The 18,346-nt window shown below is 41.6% G+C and overlaps 1 protein-coding gene across 1 annotated transcript; it reads right to left on the reverse strand.

The window, feature by feature from the left end:
• Window positions 1-4,143: 4,143 nt before the first annotated feature.
• On the reverse strand, window positions 4,144-17,759 carry LOC130205039 (coiled-coil domain-containing protein 138-like). The gene is made up of 15 exons (XM_056432140.1): window positions 17,644-17,759; window positions 17,216-17,261; window positions 16,821-16,935; window positions 16,622-16,722; window positions 16,140-16,303; window positions 15,710-15,841; window positions 14,416-14,535; window positions 12,826-12,903; window positions 12,486-12,605; window positions 11,741-11,893; window positions 11,488-11,604; window positions 9,995-10,208; window positions 8,886-9,059; window positions 5,558-5,696; window positions 4,144-4,678 (listed from the first exon to the last, which is right to left on the reverse strand). The coding sequence occupies exons 1-15, from the start codon at window positions 17,722-17,724 to the stop codon at window positions 4,552-4,554; spliced, it is 1,881 nt and encodes a 626-aa protein (XP_056288115.1). The 5' UTR covers window positions 17,725-17,759; the 3' UTR covers window positions 4,144-4,551.
• Window positions 17,760-18,346: the final 587 nt, after the last annotated feature.

An 18,346-nucleotide genomic window follows, 5' to 3' on the forward strand; every position in this document is an offset into this window, starting at 1 on the left:
TCAGACCATAGAAAGACACTTCTGGGCAATAACTAATTAAACCTTCCAGACAGTAACACATTCACCCTAAACACAAAAACTGCATGCACACACTCGTTCGCCCAGGCAACCACGAACATATCAAACAGCAGCAGAAGAGGCACTGTCAAGACCTCATTCAGGTGTTGGGATCCAGACGTGTGTGTGTGTGTGTGTCTGGGAGTGCTGGATGAACTGTGTTTGTACGCTGATAATTAAACTGCCTTCAACAGCCAATAGCTGCAGTGCAACTTTGCGCCGACTGGTTTTATGGAAATATCAGGTGTATCTGTCAAAAATGCCTCTTGCTACTTCAGCAAAAACAATGTGAAGATAAACAGTCGCTCCAAAAAAAAAGAAGGGTAAAAAGATCCAGAGTGCGGGCCCAGAAGCAGAGCATAGACACTACCGTTCAAAAGTTTGGGGTCACCCAGACAATTTCGTGTCTTCCATGAAAACTCACACTTTTATTTATCAAATGAATTGAACATTTCATAGAACATATAGTCAAGACATTGACAAGGTCAGAAATAATGATTAATATTTGAAGTATTAATTTTGTTCTACAAACTTCAAGCTCAAAGGAAGGCCAGTTATAGCTTATATCACCAGCATAACTGTTTTCAGCTGTGCTAACATAATTGCACAAGGGTTTTCTAATCAGACATTAGTCTTCTAAGGCGATTAGCAAACACAATGTACCATTAGAACACTGGAGTGATAGTTGATGTAAAAGGGCCTCTATACACCTATGGAGATATTTCATTGGAAACCAGACGTTTCCACCTAGAATAGTCATTTACCACATTAACAATGTATAGTGTGTATTTTTGATTAATTTAATGTTATCTTTATTGAAAAAACAGTGCTTTTCTTTGAAAAATAAAGACATTTCTAAGTGACCCCAAACTTTTGAACGGTAGTGTATTTGAACCGAAAACTTCTAGAAGTCGAAAGTTCACACATGTTGAGATACATTGTATTCATTACACGGCTTTAGAGGCGCTAAGGCACGGACATGAGTGACAAGAAAGAGCAGAGAGTTCCTTTAAGTAACAGTAATAATACAGTTATTAGTCAGACTGGAGGCTCTGAGTCTTAGTTTTAATGATAGCAAAGCAGAATAAAAGGAGTTAAAACAAACTGGAAGCGGAAAGCCAGTGTGATCACAGCCTGTCCACCATAAATATCCCCAGACAGCTGCTTCCACTCACAACGCCTTCCCATATGAGCTAATTTACAGGCAGGTCCTATATTACCAGACCCGCCATGTGCTTCTTGCATTACTCAAGCAGCATACTTATGCATATGCTGGTGGAAATAATATACATTTGGTGGTCTGCCACGTCAAATCACTGATTGACTTCATGGTCGTGCTGAAGTGGAACCGCTAATGTTTCCTCCCGCCGACCAAATAACATTTTAATGAGCTTCACCAGCCAGACCAGAGCAGGGCCACTCTTTCGGGTAATTTTCAAAATGTTTAGTCCAGTGAGAAAACCCAAATATAAATCAAGATCAGCGTTTTAAGTCGTGTGGGTGATGCTGTGCAGGCTCGACTGGCAGAGTGAAGCGTGTTGGGGAACACGGACCAGACACCGCTCTGCTGACTGCAGACCAGACGCAGCTCGAGTCACGAAAGTAAATAAATCAGCCGTCGACACTTCCTGGAGTCGGCACAGAGGCCATGATTCCCCGTTAAAGTGATACTCCACTCAAAACCGATGTGAGTTTCAAACCTTTCGTTCAAAAAGCAGCTGGAAGAAGTTTGAAATATGACTTCAGCATTCATGTATCAGTCGCAGTACAATTACAAGTTAAAATCATATATAGAAACTGTTATTTCCATATTTTTTCCAAAGTAGGCTACTGCTTTTGTTGTTGCCCAAGACTCTACACATTTTTAACTCCTATGTTTATTCAAATTTATCGGGACAAAATGATTTATGGATTATGCAGAACCTCAGATTCTGTCCGATGCCATGTTCATTTATTGTCCGTCCAATGCCAACATTTGCATGATAAATACAGTTTGGTCAAGGTTAGGGAACGATTGTGGTTACGGCATATAAACTATGGAGCCGGTATGTTAGGGTTTAGCAACTAAAACGGTCACGGTCAATAAAAATATGATTTTAATTGCACAAAAGCTGGAAGTAAATAGTGCGGTGGGGAATTCTCAACTATGAACAAATGAAGATTTATGGTGGAAAGTCTGGAAATGATTACGAGTTAATTTAAACTGCGATGAACACAGCCTGTGCTCGTAGTGCTCATAACCAGATTGCTCCACTGCTGATCTGAGATTATGACATTTGTTAAGACAGTAAATGGAGCAACTCTGATCCAGTTCTCATGCTCGACATCTCAGTTCAATAGCTCCAAATTGCAGCTTTGCCAATGAAGCAAAAGATGAGTTAATGGAGAAAAAAAGTTAATATTTTACTCTGATGTGCTCAGACGCAAGAAGAGACGGACGCTGAAGAAACCGTTGATGAGAACATTATGATCTTATTGAAGACATTTAATTACCCACAATGCATCTGTCTTAAAATGACGTGAAACCAACAGATTTATCGGATTGGTGAGGCGGAGCATCACACACAGCCTGGGTGGCTCGGTGTTTACGTGGCTGCCGAGTGCAGAATGTCTGCTGCTGTTGATCATTAGGTTTCCATTAGATATCATCCAGATGCAACACATTTCAGCTACAACGGGAAAGCGAAACAAAATGTGTCCTCCTCTTTTATCTATAATGTGATCTCCTCGGCTCGCGGCTGTCGACAGTCGGTAAGGTAGTAAATATATAAGCAGGAAAAGAATTTAAAAAGGTGGGCTAAGACTCAATAATGGTGATCTGCTCTGTAGGATGGAGGGAGAGGGGGGGGGGGTCCCTACATATATACCCTGGCATTTTAGTTTGACCTTCACTTGGGGATTAGAATGATCCTACTGATTGAACAGAGTGCCGTCATTTTTAAAAGGGCAGTAAAAATAAATACTTTTCCAGTCATTTTGGAAATAAACAGTTCTGTTGTAACATTGTTCTTGCGTGTGTTCTGGTGCCTGCCACACCAATAACAGAAGTGGTTAGAAACCAAAGCACTTCGGGGTAATAACATTCCATATCATTAGGGGGCCAGAAAGCTGCAGCTCACTCGTGAACCTTCAACACGGTTCAGCACAGGATGTGCGATCCAAAGGCTTCCAAACAGCAGTTTGAAGAGTAAATATAGAGACTATACTGGAGCACTTTAGTCCCTTTTAGGAATATTTAGTATACATCTAATTTCCAAAACTGACATATCAATAATGTGAATGTACAAAACTCATTTTTACTTGTATATCTTTATGACTACTTTAACTGTAATGCTAGGTGTAGATGACTGCAGTCACTCACGGAATTATTTGTGTCCTAAACATTTCATTTCAAACATAATTGTTCTTGAATGTTCTCTTCAAAAAGGTGTTTTGAAGCCCGGTCACACCCTTCCTTTAAGTAAAGAATAAATACAAATTGGATGCACCCATTTCAAAGTCAGACCAACCAAGCACTTCCGAGTATGTCTTAACCCTTGTGTCGCCTTCAGGTCAATATGACCCGATTCAATGTTTAACCCTTGTGTTGCCTTAGGGTCATTTTGACCCGAATCAATATTACACCCTCCCCCCGCCTTTGGGTCATTTTGACCCGATTCAATGTTTCACCCTCCTGTTACCTTTATATTTACTAACATATTTTACCCTTTGGGTTCAATTTGACGCCAGCAATTAAAACCTCCAGAAAATTATTAGAATTAATATTGTTTTCCAAGTTTAAGTGTGAGGCACTTTATGTTTGTTTGTTGACTACCGAAAGAACACCGACATTAAACATTGAATCGGGTCAAATTGACCCGAAGGCGACAGGAGGGTTAAATATTGAATCGGGTCAAAATGACCCGAAGGCAACACAAGGGTTAAATATCAGCTGTAATTGTTCCAGTCCTTCCGATCAAGCAACACCACCGGTGTGTCACATACTGAGACCATTACTCCCATCAAACCACCCATGCTTTGGAATAAACAAATAAGACAACTTTATACAAAACATATGGATGTTAACATTTCATATGCAGTCCAATCTTAATGTCTTTCAGTTCTTTTTGTTTATTGTCATTAAAAAGCTCCACAGCCCCAGCCTCTCTTCCTCGGAGCACATCAGACACCCATTAAGGCCGCTGGGAAGCATGACAGTCGTTTCCAGTCACAGAAAATCGCGTCAGAAAGGGCAACGAATACGGAACATGAAAGAAAGTACGTCCGACGGACACAAGAACTTCAAAAAACATCTTACAATATAAATAAAGAAATACATTGGAGGTAGACCAAGATGGAACATTTAAGTAATGCAACATTGGAAACATGTTTAAAACAGTTTGAGCACATAGCGAGCAACGTGCTGAAGTACGGAAACACGAGGTGCGTCACCCTTATCCTCACCGGGAGAACAGGCAGAAGTGTGTGCGTGTGTGTGGTGGTGGTGTGTGCGTGTTATTTGAGGTTGTGGAGGATGGACCTAAGGTTGAGGCAAAGGAACGTGTGCGACTGGTTGGCGTTGTGAAGAAGTTCTTGTATTTGGAGGTGCAGGGAGGACCGTTCAAACAGACGGCGGGTCTTCCTGGACAACATCAAAGAAAAGAGAAGAAAAAAAATCAGAAAAAAGAGAGAAATCAGTCCAGAGACATTTAATGAAGCCTAAACCCACGAGTGAGTCACGCTCCCGTAGTAGCTCAGTGTACGTCAGCTGTATAACTAGCTATAGGGCCAATATTTAAGTTTGGCCTCGACCAATTGAATTTGAATGTTTTGAACTAAGTCGACTAAGTTAGTGAACACACGCTTGACCTGTTGAGTCCAGGAAATGCACACTATTAAACTTTGTCCAGGTGTGGAGGCCCGGGTGGAAAAGCAATAACCAAAGTGATAACGATTCATCATCTAGGAACCACGAATGTGTGGACGAAGTGGTCGAGATACTTCAATCTGGACCAGAGAGGTCGACCGACCGACCTTTCCATCCCTAGAGCTGCCGGCGCGGCTAAAGGTTGTGAGAAACCCTAAAGGTCTGGATTTAATACGACTTCTGCACACAAACTTAATACATGATCGCCACAACCCAGAAATAACTGGATTTAGACCTGAACACTATTGCAACCCCAATTGGGGCTCCAATTAAACTAGAAATCCCGGAGAAGCTCTGAAGGGGTCACAAGATAAACCGGAGCGTTGCTTTTGTTTGGTACCATTTTGCTTTTTCCTTGTCACAAGCCAAAACGCATGCGAACCCCTGTTATCTAAATGCCATTGCCTATCCTTGGGGAAATTAATATAAATAGATTGAAGTTCATCACTGAGCTCATATCTGGAGGCAGGTTGAGTATTTATCAGTTTATGAGCAGTCTGTGCAGACACGTAAAAGAAATCAGAGTGCGTATGGTTGCATTTCTCTGAGCATTCAAGTCAATTGTTATTATGAGTATCGAGGCACTGTGTCCACCTGATGTTGGAGAGCTTCTGTAGAAGGATGGAGAGCTTCTCCAGCGTTGGAAACTCCAGACGAGGGTTTTTCAGAAGCTGGGAGGCCATTTGGAAAAACTCGTTACAGCCACATGCCTCCAGGAAGGGACTTAAGTAGCCTACAAGCACACAAACACCAGCAGAGCACAGTGAGAAGGATGTTATCGGAACAATTTCTCGAACTAGAATGGGCACTCGGTAGAGCGCATACCTTCACATATCACAAGGTTGGGCATTGAATTATGAACATGTTGGCATTAGTTGCATGCCAATTGGATATAAATTGACCGCGCTATGGTAAAAAGAAGATGTTGACCTTTTCATGACCATGACAATGACCTTTGACCCGATCAATCCCAAAATCTAATCAAATAATAACCAATCATCCCACCAAATTTCATGCGATTCGGTTTAATACTTTTTTACTTATGCGAATAACACGCATACAAATAAATAAATAAATAAATACACGGCGATCAAAACATAACCTTCCGCATTTTCAATGCGAAGGTAATGAACAACACATATTTTATTATTGTTAATACTTCCGAGGAGATGGAAATGATCGACTTCAGATTTGCAAAGAAATGTAAACTGCATGACGACTACTACATAAACAAAGCATGGCGACACTTTAGCGTTTAGACCCCGGAAGACGGGTCCACAGATGCTGGTCCGACCGCCTCTGATGAGCGTCCATGTTGCCACTGTTAACGCTGACCTTCTCACCATCGCCATCAAACCGCACGCACAGGCAGATGAAACAGAAATAACCATGGCATCAATCTACACAGATGGAGGAGCTGCACATTTTTTATTAATAACAAATCTGGACCTCGTGATTACCTCAAATTATTAGGTATAAAAAAATGTGTTTCTGCTCAAGTCAAATAGTCACAAAGTAACTCTCCACTGTCTAGGGCCACACAAACGGGTGAAGGAATACAATCTGAGCCACAGAGGGACTCTTCTTGTCTGGGACAGCGGTCCTGCTGGCACCAAATCACACCAGAGGACGGGACGGGGACGAATAGAACCAGGTTCAGATAAGACCGGTACAATATGACAATATGACAAGGATAAAGCAGGAAAGGATGAAGGAAGAAAGTTCGGTCGGTCTTTATCCAGCAGTAGCATCAGCCCACCTCAAGGTTATACAACTCCTACCTATAAACCATGCTGACGTGACCTTAAACTTTAAGCTTCTAAACTAAAGTATTTAGTGTAATGTCTGCTGATAGTGGCTGGACCATATGCAACTGAACATAATCCTGCAGTCCACAATTCTTTTGAGAAATTAAGAAATGTGCAACTACTGATTGATTTACTCAGATTAATCTGCACTTCTTTTTTTAACAATTGAGAGATAATTTCAATTATCTTCTCAAAAAGCTGTGCAAGGTGACATCGCCTAAACAAAGTGACGTATTATTTTGCTTGTAATGAATTCACAGGGATGTAACAGTGAGAACAGCAGATTGAAGCCAAAACAAAAACATTTCTTCAAATCGATAATATATTTTCTGTCAATTGACACAATAGCATTAGTCCTAGCTGGATTATTGGAATATGATTATTCCAACATTAATTTAAAATATATATATTTGTTGTAATTTATAAGCAATGAAAGACCAGGGGTCTGAAACATGTTGCAGCACTTCTGCCCAGTGTCCAGTCTTCATCTTTTTAATGTGTATTACATTCGACACACATGTGGCCACACGGATACAGATGGAGCCGGACACATTCCTCACAGGTTTGATGGTTAACAATTTAAGAGCTGTGGGACACGTCACATGGTACCAATCAAGGGACATAAGTCAAAAGTAGTTTCACCAGGTCAGGGAGCGTTTTTTTGTGAAAACACACAAACACTCCTCGACTGCAGCGAGAAAAACACAAAAGAAGAACACACAAACACACGCCAAGGTCATTAGTGACCATGGAAGGTAAATACACTGTATGAAGACGTTTGGTGGTAAAAGTACCCACTGTTTCAGTAGAAACCAGTAAAACAGTTACTGGCTGTGTACGTGTGCCGAGGTGACCGACTGCATTTTGTGATCCATGAACGAGGGAGACGTGTTGAGCAACTGAACTTTATATGCTGTGGCAGTATGACCAGAGACGTCCTGAATGTGTTTGTGTGCGTGTGCGCGAGAACAATTTGACCTTTTTGTTTTGTTTTATTGGCAACCTTCAGGTGCAAACCTTTCTCCCCCCTTCTCACTCCTTTCCCTTCTCTCCTCATTACTGCTTGTAAAACAATAATTAGCAAGTCTTGCTAGACTTACAGTCCCCTTGAAACACACAACTGTATGTATACACACACACACACACACACACCTATGGCCCCAGTCACCTCCAGCATATGGCTCTGCTGTGTCCTGCTGTAGCACACACACACACACACACACACACACACTGGCCCCAGTCACCTCCAGCATATGGCTCTGCTGTGTCCTGCTGTAACACACACACACACACACACACACACACACACACACGGCTCTGATGTGTCCTGCTGTAGCACACAGCTATCTTAAATGATACGCCTCATAGCCCAGCCGAACTTGTGCTCTCCCCTCGTGCCCCTCCATCAAGTCTTTTGTCTTTCTATAAAAGAGCCAGGAGGTGGTGGAGGACCACGGTTTTATGACAAGTTCTAAATCTTTCGCATGACCAGTGCTTATGATTGATGTGAGCCCAGACAAACCATCACTTTCCACATGTGTTTTTTATGTCAGGATGATGTGGAGTGACACTGCAGGAGGAGCTGGTATGGATCAAAGGAAATGGTGGTCGTAAAGACGGTCAATAGATCTGGGCTAGAAGAGTGATCACAGCAGCTTTCGAGGCCATAATGACCCAGGCAATGGGATTAAAATAATCCTCCAAGTCACAAGTGAGGTGCTGGAAATATAGATATACCTAATTATTAATTAGCTTTTTGGACCAGACTGCAGCTCTAGTTGCTGAAGTGGAGTTCCTAAGTCCTACCATAACTTTCTTTGGACTCCCTCAGTGCAGTAATGTGTTACAATGCTAAGTTTATGTAACATCTATGATTATGAGTTATGATTTGTTTACTAATCATTACCATGGTATTTCAACAAGAGCTGAAACTGATCAAATCACTTGAAACAAACTAATAGACTAAATAAACTGCTCCGCACATGGTGGGGTGATGGGGACAGAGATATACCATTCAGGCTGCTTTGTTTCCTTTGCCTGAACCCTCTTTGGCGATGGGAAAAGAAATATGTGTTTTAATCTTTTTAATGGTCCTCTGACAAGTTCCTACTTACAGGACTGCTCAGACAGCTGCATGAGGATGTCCACAGGTGTGTGCAGACCTCCACGGCCAGCCTGCAGCACGGACAGCAGCTCACACACTCCTCCATAGCGGATGAACAGGCCTCGGCTCTCCTCCGACATCAGCTCGGTACGGAGACCGTAGAGAGCCTGGGCCAGCACGTCAGCTGCAGGCGGGACAGAGAGAGACGGAGATACAGAAAGAAATTCAGCTTTAAGTCATTTCTGTCTGACATTGGAGTGATGAAGTGCTAAGAAAAGAATACACGCTACATTATGTCATTGTATATTACAAACAATTCTTGAAAGAAATCTCATCTAGCGCTGCAACTAACAATTTATGTCATCGACGATTGATTCGCCGATTACTCACTCGACGTATCAATTCATTTCTGGGTCTCTAAAACATGAGAAAAACAAAATGCCCTTCGCAATATTCTAGAGCATTAAGTGACATCATCAAATGTCTTGTTTACCAAAACCCAAACATATTCAATGAATTATAGTAGAAGACCAAAAAACATGGGGGGGATTTTACTTTCATGTTTATGTCATATTTTTAAGTCCAGAACCCATTTTGCCTTTATATTGATATAATGTGTGGTCTCCTCAAATAGTTTAGAGAATTTCTGAAGTTCAAAGAAAAGGCTTTTCAAATGTTCAAAAGTTGTGGATTGATACAACCTGACAAAAAGATAAAAGCTTTTTATTATTATTCTGGACTGAATTTGGTTAGCTGTGTCTCAGAATGGGATCTCTCATGTAAAAGAACCCCCGCGAATATCAGGGGGAAGAAATATATTTCCATAATACTCAATCTGCTTTCAGGAGAGACAGAGGACCTGGTCAGCAGATTGACAGTAAATATTCTCGATCATTCGCAGATGGAAGAGAATTTCATAAAATATGTCATATGTATGATTGTATGGAATAATCCTGTGGTGACCGTTTCTGTACGTTTGAACTGTCGTGGATATCCATTCAATCGTTGTTGAGTCCTTTGGTCTGGACTTCAGTGATGGACTGACTGACGTTGCCGTCTCAGTGTGCGTGAGGCCAAAGTCCCTTTGTGAGCCCTGATGTGTGTTTTCAGCATCGTTACCTTGCGTGACAGTGCGTAGGATGATGATGGTAGACAGGATGCGCGTGTGAGGGCAGGGGCTGCAGGAAAGGGGCCAGCTCCTGCCAGGTCCACCGGCAGCCCCACTGTCGGGCTTGGGCAGGTCTGGATCTTCAGACTGACGCCCCGTTACCTGGGCTGGCGGCTTTGATACTTCCTCTCCTATTCGCCGCAGTGTGGCAGAGAGCGCCACAAGCTGTGCAGATAGCGGAAAACACGCATTGTGTTACTGTACTCAGTTACTTTTGTTTTCTAAAATAGGAATTCTAAGCCGACAATGATCTTTATCGAACACCAGAGTAGAAAAAAAAAGAGTAGCTTGACAGGGAGCCAATAAACCAGTGCAGGAAATTACAGCTGCTATCCAACACGTGTTGTGAAAGGGTGATGGTTCAATAACACACCACATCCCTCTCTCTGTCTCTCCACTACACCCTGTCCCCAAAGTCTCCATCAGCTCCGAAGCGAACAACCCTTCTTCTATTTATGCATGGTGGCCCAAAAGAGTTTGCTTTTTGTCTGAAAGGAGAACACATATCACTGCATAAATCAATAGGGGAGCCTGTAATTCCAGCGAAACATCAAACGCGTCCCTGAGCAGATATGACATGTCCTGTCCTGAACAGGACTGAAGCTTGGAGGATGTTGGATCAGAGTTGGGATTGGGAAGTTGGACAAGGAGCTCAGGGTTAAGAGAGGCTGGCTTTTGGACTTCACAATAAATGAAGGCTACAAAGTGGGATTGGACAATCAAGTACAATTGTGCTTTTACACATCCCCCCTTCAACCAGAAACCGTTTCCATTCGTCATGCTCTGGGAGGGGCTCATGACCCTTGACAAAGACACAAAGAGAGGGCCACATGTCTAGAATCTGTGAGACAGGCAGGGGAGTGCGGATAACCACGCTTCTCCTCTGAACACAAGATGGAACTCGACAGGGCCTCCCGCACATTAAAGCACGCCACGCTGTGAAGGGAGATGAAGCGATAAAGCGGACATCCCCTGCCTGAAGTGGATGTGTACCTCTCTGATGTGTAGTTATGTCTCGAGGTAAAACTAAGTGTAGTGTTTGGTTTCAGTTGCAAGAGTGTTGGGATAGTGACCACGCAGCTTTCTGTAGAATAACACTCATCTCTTGCGAGGCCAAACACCAATAATTAAGGACGATGCAGTTATCGAACGTAATCTCACTCCCCTGTGGTGTTGCTTTTTGACAATCCAGATAGTCTATTAAAAAAAGGAAGGATATCCAAAATCACTCTTTGGGCAGTGTCTTGTTTATATCTCTTTTTGGCTTTGTAGATAAGGTGATGTGGCTCGTTCATAGAGGCTAATAGCTTACACGTTTTATGATATAGAATAGTTATGTTGTGTGCTGGATCTTGTCTTGTTGACCACAGACAGAACAGCGAGTCATGTGACAGCATTCGTTCTCATATTGTATGTTCTCTGGAACCCACAGAAGTGATCACACCTGTGTACTGCTGTCCATGTGTCTGAAAGCCCAGTGGATGAGGCGAAGCAGGTTGAGGAGGAGGTCGGGTTCTGACAAAGGAGTGCGATGAAGCTGATCTGCTAATAACGGCAGCACCTAAGGAACCGAAGACAATTCATGACTTTGATTGCGTCTTGATCGCTTGCTGTTTTGTGGACAGGACAGGGAAATATGCGTTGAACGGCTGTAATAAGATAGAGGGATCACAGTGAAGCTACGGTGAACACGTCACCTTGAGGCATCTCTCGTTCAGGACCAACTCCGGTGGCAGGCACTGGCCGACACCTTTCCCTTCGTTCCCTGCTACTGATGACAACGACTCCCCATCGAGTACCCAGTCCAGTAGAAGGGCCAGGAGCTTTAGTCGGTTGGGACTGGAGCTGCGCTGAAGGAAAGAGGTTGGAATTCCATACTAACGCAGTCATCTGCAATTTACTTTCGGTAAAAGGTGTTATTTTATTAGATCGTTATCATCTGGACTCTACAATATGTCCTGCATGGAGTCACAATGAGCACCTAAGGAGACAAGAATCAAAGAAACTGGACCCACAGTTATCACTGTATCAAGTTCAGCCATGGGACAGACAGGCATATTTGGGAAAAGTGTGAACATTACATAAAGACTGTGATTTCAACGAGGAGCCAAAAGTTGTTAAATAAAACTGTGGGGAAAGTGTGGTAATGGAATAAAAGTTTGTCTCAGTTGATGTTCCTTCACTAGGGAAAGAAAAAGATCATCTTCAAAATGCAAAAGCAGTTGTATCCACTGAGCTCAGATCTCCTCTGTATCCACTGATATTCTTCTTCATCAAGAACATTGATAGCAAATCACAAATTATATATCATCATGTCAGTTTGCAGAATGAGTATGGTTTGTGGAAAAGGACTCTTTTCAGCTTGGATACGTGTGTGTAAATCCTACTAATTTAAAGTACATTGAACTGAATCAACAACGCCCACAAGAGCTGATGAACTACCTTGTTGCTCGGTTTTCCAGAAGCAGCAGTTTTCTCCTTTTTGGATGGTTTAATACATTCTTCGCTCTTAACACTCACTTTTGGACAGCCTCTCTGTGGTATGCTTTGCTCATTTTTCCTCTGAAAAAATAAACAATAAACAGTTCATAACCAAAACTAAACTAAATAGATTAGCCCATAAAAACATTGTTCTGGAACAAATGATCATGCAACGAGGAGGAAATGCTTAAATGATTTGAAAGTTGGAAATGGTGCAGACCATCAGAGAACACTAAAAACTGGACTGAACCTCTAGTGAGCTCCACACTGACCACCTGTGCATGTGTTCATATGTGCTTACCTGTAGGTTCTCCAGTCGAGCCTGCACCCTCTTGGATTGGCTCTCCAATGTTTTATTCTGTTCATTGATCTCAATCAACTGTTGACATAGAAACACTAAATGTCAATCTGCTTTGCAAGACCACTAATGATATGCACATCATTCAGTGCATGCAGGTTACATCGGCTTACTTTTTGAAGCAAAAGCACTTTTAGTTCCAGAAAGACACTAATACCCAAAAAACCAATGCAAACTCAAGGATTGTATGTTTCTGATTATTCAAAATCCAAGAAGGTGATGTTGTAGCGCCCTCCTGTGGTCCAAGGTACTAACTGTTCGGTACAAGTCTTCTACTCCTGCACTCATAATGAAGTGATTATGTCATCACTTTGTTTGAAAATCACATTTCAAACATTTGTAAGCATGTACAAGCATGTAGTATGCATTGCAGCGGCTGACAGGAAGAGGCTGAACAAGCTGCTCAAGAAGGCCAGCAGCGTGCTGGGGTGTCCTGTGGATACAGTGGAGGTGGTGGGGGACGGGAGGATGATGGCAAAGCTCTCGTCCCTGATGAACCACGCCTCCCACCCCATGCATGACACTCTCTCAGCTCTGCACAGCTCCTTCAGCCACCGGCTGATTCCTCCCCGGTGTCTGAGGGAGAGGAACCACAAGTCCTTCCTTCCTGCTGCTGTCAGGCTGCACAACACACTGCAGTAGATCGCTGGAGATCCTGGCAAACTCAACACTTTACTCAGCACTTTACTTTGTTTTCCCCTTGTATATTTAGTATTAGTATTTAGTTTTTAGTTTTTTAGTATTTAGTTTTGTGTTTTATAATTATTTTTATTAATGCTCTGATGTGCACCGCTGCTGTGATTTTTGAAATTTCCCCACTGTGGGACGAATATAGGTATATATCATATCATATCATATTTGCTGGTTCTTGGCAAATTGAGCAGCCATCAGGATTGAGACCTCGCCTGAATTCTCTTCATTAAAAACTGTTTTAACTATTGTTCTGCTTTATTGTTCTGCTTTATTTTTCTCTAAGTCATACTTTGCAGAGAGACTGGTCACAAGTTGTGCTATTATCTGGGTGATTTTAGGCCTTTGCTGTGCATCCATCCAAGAGATATTCATCCTGAAAGTGCTTTTTTTTTCTCGAGGCGAACCTGAAACTTCTATGAAAATAGAAGTTTCATCTTTATTTACCCTTGACCAGTAACACATATACAAATATTTACACATCTGAACAAAAGCTCACATGTGTTGCCTTTATTATAACACCAACATTATTCAAATAGCTGTTGTGGTTGCAGAGCTTCACCCTTTTTAGTTTGGGTATGTTATTTCGAGCAGAAACCTCAAAAATCGGGTGGTTTGCAAAAGGTTAATCTGATGAAAGAAGTTTAAAATCTGTAGACTTGTTGATCAAAATAAAAGTATTCAGGAGAGGGCAGATATTTCCTTGAAATGTTTGTTCATTGAAGACACCGCAACATTCTAGCCCTCGAGTGAATATAATTACAGAATGCTGGAGGACTTTGTCAAACCTCGAAGACACCGAGAGAAAGCAGACCCCCATGGTGCGGATGTGGTGCTTCTCACCTGTTTCTTCATGCCGTCATTCAGCTCCTTGATGGTGTCAAAGCTGGATCTGAGCCTCCTGTTCTCCTTGCTCCTCTCTCGAAGAAGATCCTGCAGTTTGCTCATCTCTTGCTGGTGTTTCTGGTGAGACATTCACACACGTTCACACATATCTAACAATACAGCCACAACAACCAAGCTTGAACACTTCGGAGTACATTACGCTGACTTGAGTCATATCACTGCACCCCCCTTTATGTGATGGGAAGTCCTCACTCTCCATAACAGAAATTATATTGGCCAAGTGTGTTTAATTAGTCAGATTATTTGATTTGGACACCATCATAGGTTAAAAATGAAAAGTTCATAAATCAGGCCGAATTAAATTGTAAACGTCTGGGATTCATTTAAACCACCTGTGTGGAAGTGTGGGGTTCAACCTATAAAACCTTTTTAAATTCAACAGTTGTGTTACAAAAACGAGCGATACGGATCATGAATAATGTCGGCTACTATGAGCACACAAACCCTTTATTTTACAGATCCCGTGTTATCAAATTTAATGATTTGGTTTATTATAAAATAATGCAGACAATGTACAGAGCAAAAGCAAAGTCACTGCCAGACTGTGTACAAAGTTTATTTTCAATATATGAGTGTAATTATGATTTGAGAGATGTTTGCAAGTTCACGGTACAAAAGGCTAAAAAAGAGATTAAAAGAAGATGTATTTCTGTTGTAGGAGTCAAATTATGGAATAATGTTGAAATAGAAGTAAGAATGGTGAACTCCTTTTTGTTTTTTAAGGGAATTATTTATAAAAAAATCCTTGAGTTATAAATGTAATTAAAAATGGATTAATGTGGAAGATGTATGTGTTAGTATATATAAATATATTTTGTTTTTTATCTTGTTTATTGTTTTTTTGTTGTTTTCTTTTTTTCTTTATTTTATATTAATTTTCTGATTTATTTTGATTTCAATTTAGGATAGGAATTTATAAGCATTTTTTTGCTTCTACCTATACCATTTCAGTCTCTCTCTTTTGTATTTTTTTCATAGGATAATATTGTATTGTATTTGATTTGATTGACTGAATAAAAAATACAAACAAACAAACAAGTGTCTGGACACGTGTTCTGATTAGCTGTACAATCAAACAATGAAGTTTGAAGTTCATGATTGAGGACCAGAGTTACTTCCCTTAAAGGAGACGTGTGCTGGGGTGGACGGAGTGGGAATGAGGTGTGGGGAAGAAACACGCAACACATTCCTTGTGCTGGATGTGACCACATGAAATCGTTCGGTGTCTGACCTCCTCTTCAGCCGGACGGTGCAGCATCTCCTCCAACCCAGCAAGCCTCCCAACAGCCTCCTCCTGTTGCTTCAGCCTCCTTTCTCGTTCCTGCAGCTCCTTCTCCCACTGCTGTTGGCTTTCTCGCTCCGCCTGTATGCACACACACACACACACACACACGCACACATTGATATTACTATGAATTATATAACATTCAATTTGTTACAAACGAACCATGGAGTCCAAAACTTAAAAGTACTCAATCTCAAAATACATGTATGAAGCAGACAAACAGGCAGCCTCGTATCATGATATTCTCAACATTTAAGTTGGTATATAAATATATGCACATACATCTAAAAGTATCCTCTTATCAGACACAACCCCCCCTTCCCCCCCAATCTGTATTTACTGATAAACCATCATTGCAATTATTCTGCTCTCTCACCTTTAGTTGTTCATAGATGGTCATCATCTCCTGGTACACCTTTGCGAGTACTAGGGAAGAGGAAGGGCAGGAGTCGGGAAGACGGCGAGCTCTATGCAATTCCCCCTCAGTCTCAGTTTCCTGGGACCCAGGGCTACCATCTAGACAGGAGGGCAAGGTCACATCTGGACAAATGGAGACATAATAGAGGTCAGCCATGGCTAGCTTGTTATCAATCTATAGCAGAGGTAGTCAGGAAAAGTCAAACATTTCAACAATAAAAGGTAAAGTAAGATAATTAAATGCAAGAACTCAGATGAAATGCTAGGACGTATCACTGAGGTCTATTTCATGATTCGTTATCTTGTCATGACATGTCATTCCTTCTAAAACGGGACTATACTTCAAAGTATTAGGAGTTTCCTATAAAGGCGGTCAGTTTTTCCACTCAGAAAGCACAAACGCAGGTGAGCGGTATCTTCCTCTGACATCACAACACGCACCCGTTTCTGTTAAATGCAGCGGAGACTCCTGAAGTGGGGCAGTGGCCGAGTCCCCGCTCAGGTCATCGTTACTGCTCTGCAGACCTCCATCGCTGCCAAACCTGAGAACAGACAATGACACATTTAGATCAATGCATAATACTCAAAAATCTGACAAACATGGAAATGGTATTTGTAGGAGTGATGTCACGAGACTCACTGGTCAGGATGGTTGGTAACCGCTTTGACCAGCTCACGCAAAGCTTTGCTGTAGCATTTCAACTCGTTGCTCGGCCGTTTGAATCTGTTGACCAAAATGAACCTTTGTACCGTCTCTGAAATAAGGAACACAAAGCAATGTTTGACATTTTAGGAAAAGGTCTGTCATTATTTCATGTCAAGGATCATCAATTAGATGTGGGGTCACACCAATTAGTGCACTTCATGGTCAGATGACTTCTATTTCACTGTAGGCGACAGTAAAGATTCTATAACCAATAGTCACATCACATCCTTCTATATTAGTGACTATAAATAAGAGGTGCATATTGTTAGAGACTCAATCATCAACCCGCGGCTATCTGAGCATGCGCAGACCCCGAGTGAACCACTTACCGTCACTGGTCCCGGAGGTAACGCCAATGTCTTCTGGAGGTGCCAACTAAAGAAACATCCGAAGAACGACATGTTTTAGAGAGAAGTAGCAGGTCGAGGACGCCACAACTGTGTTGAGTTATCTCTGTCAAGTATTGTTGACTATTTTCTGCCACTAAAGGTGGCGCGCAGATTCAACGTAGTTTGTTGTGGCTCTCAATGTTAAACTGCCATTTTATTTCATACGGTGTTTCTCAGCCCAGAAATAGTCAGAACTGAGCTGTAGCGCGACTGTGAATGTGTAAGTGTGACGGAGGAAGACGTTTTTAATGTATCGCTTTGTAACGTGTAATGTGTACATTGTTAAAACAGCACAGCGCTGTAACCACGAAGCTTCAAAACGAGCTGAATGTCTGACAATACTTTGAAAGTTGTCGTTGAACTCAAACCTGTTTCCTCCTCTCCAAATATTTCTGCTTCAGCTTCTCGACTGTTTCAGCAAAGTCGCGGTCTTTAAACTGCCGGTTCATGGCTACTGTTGCTGATGTTACACTATCGAGAGACTATACTCTTTTAATTTGCCGCCGCTAACGTCGGTGGAAATAATAAAACTAAAAAGTTAAACAAAAATCCGGTTTAGAATTTCAAAATAAAACAATGTTCATGAATATTAATAGTTTTCTTTCCTTTTTGAAATAAATTATCGTGAAAAAGTTCTGATATCACTGTGCTTAAACTACGAACACCTGATCCAATTGTTGTGGTTGGTGGGAACAAAAAGTGGAAAAAAACACAATCCAAATTTAGCGGATAAACGATTGCGTGAGGTTTATCTTCCTTGCAGGTAGCGCCCTCTAGCGGGAAAGATGGAGCCAAATATTTCATTAGCGTTTATTACTACAATGGCCTATCTCTATGCTTATCTAGATTATTGAGGAAAGATTAGTAGGAAAACTGTTGCCAACCCTGTTTTTAATTTAATTTTTTTTATCATACTAGGTTATTGAATATGATATAGATTGGACCAAATTAAAGACTAATTTGAGTTTGGCTTAATCTTAACAAAAGTTAAGAATGTATAAGGGTACTACATTTCTCTCTATGCTGCATTGTTTACATGAAAAAGGGAATTGTATTTGGTGTCTCGTGCAA

This window comes from Pseudoliparis swirei, chromosome 2 (genome assembly GCF_029220125.1).
Source record: "Pseudoliparis swirei isolate HS2019 ecotype Mariana Trench chromosome 2, NWPU_hadal_v1, whole genome shotgun sequence".
Taxonomy (NCBI): domain Eukaryota; kingdom Metazoa; phylum Chordata; class Actinopteri; order Perciformes; family Liparidae; genus Pseudoliparis; species Pseudoliparis swirei.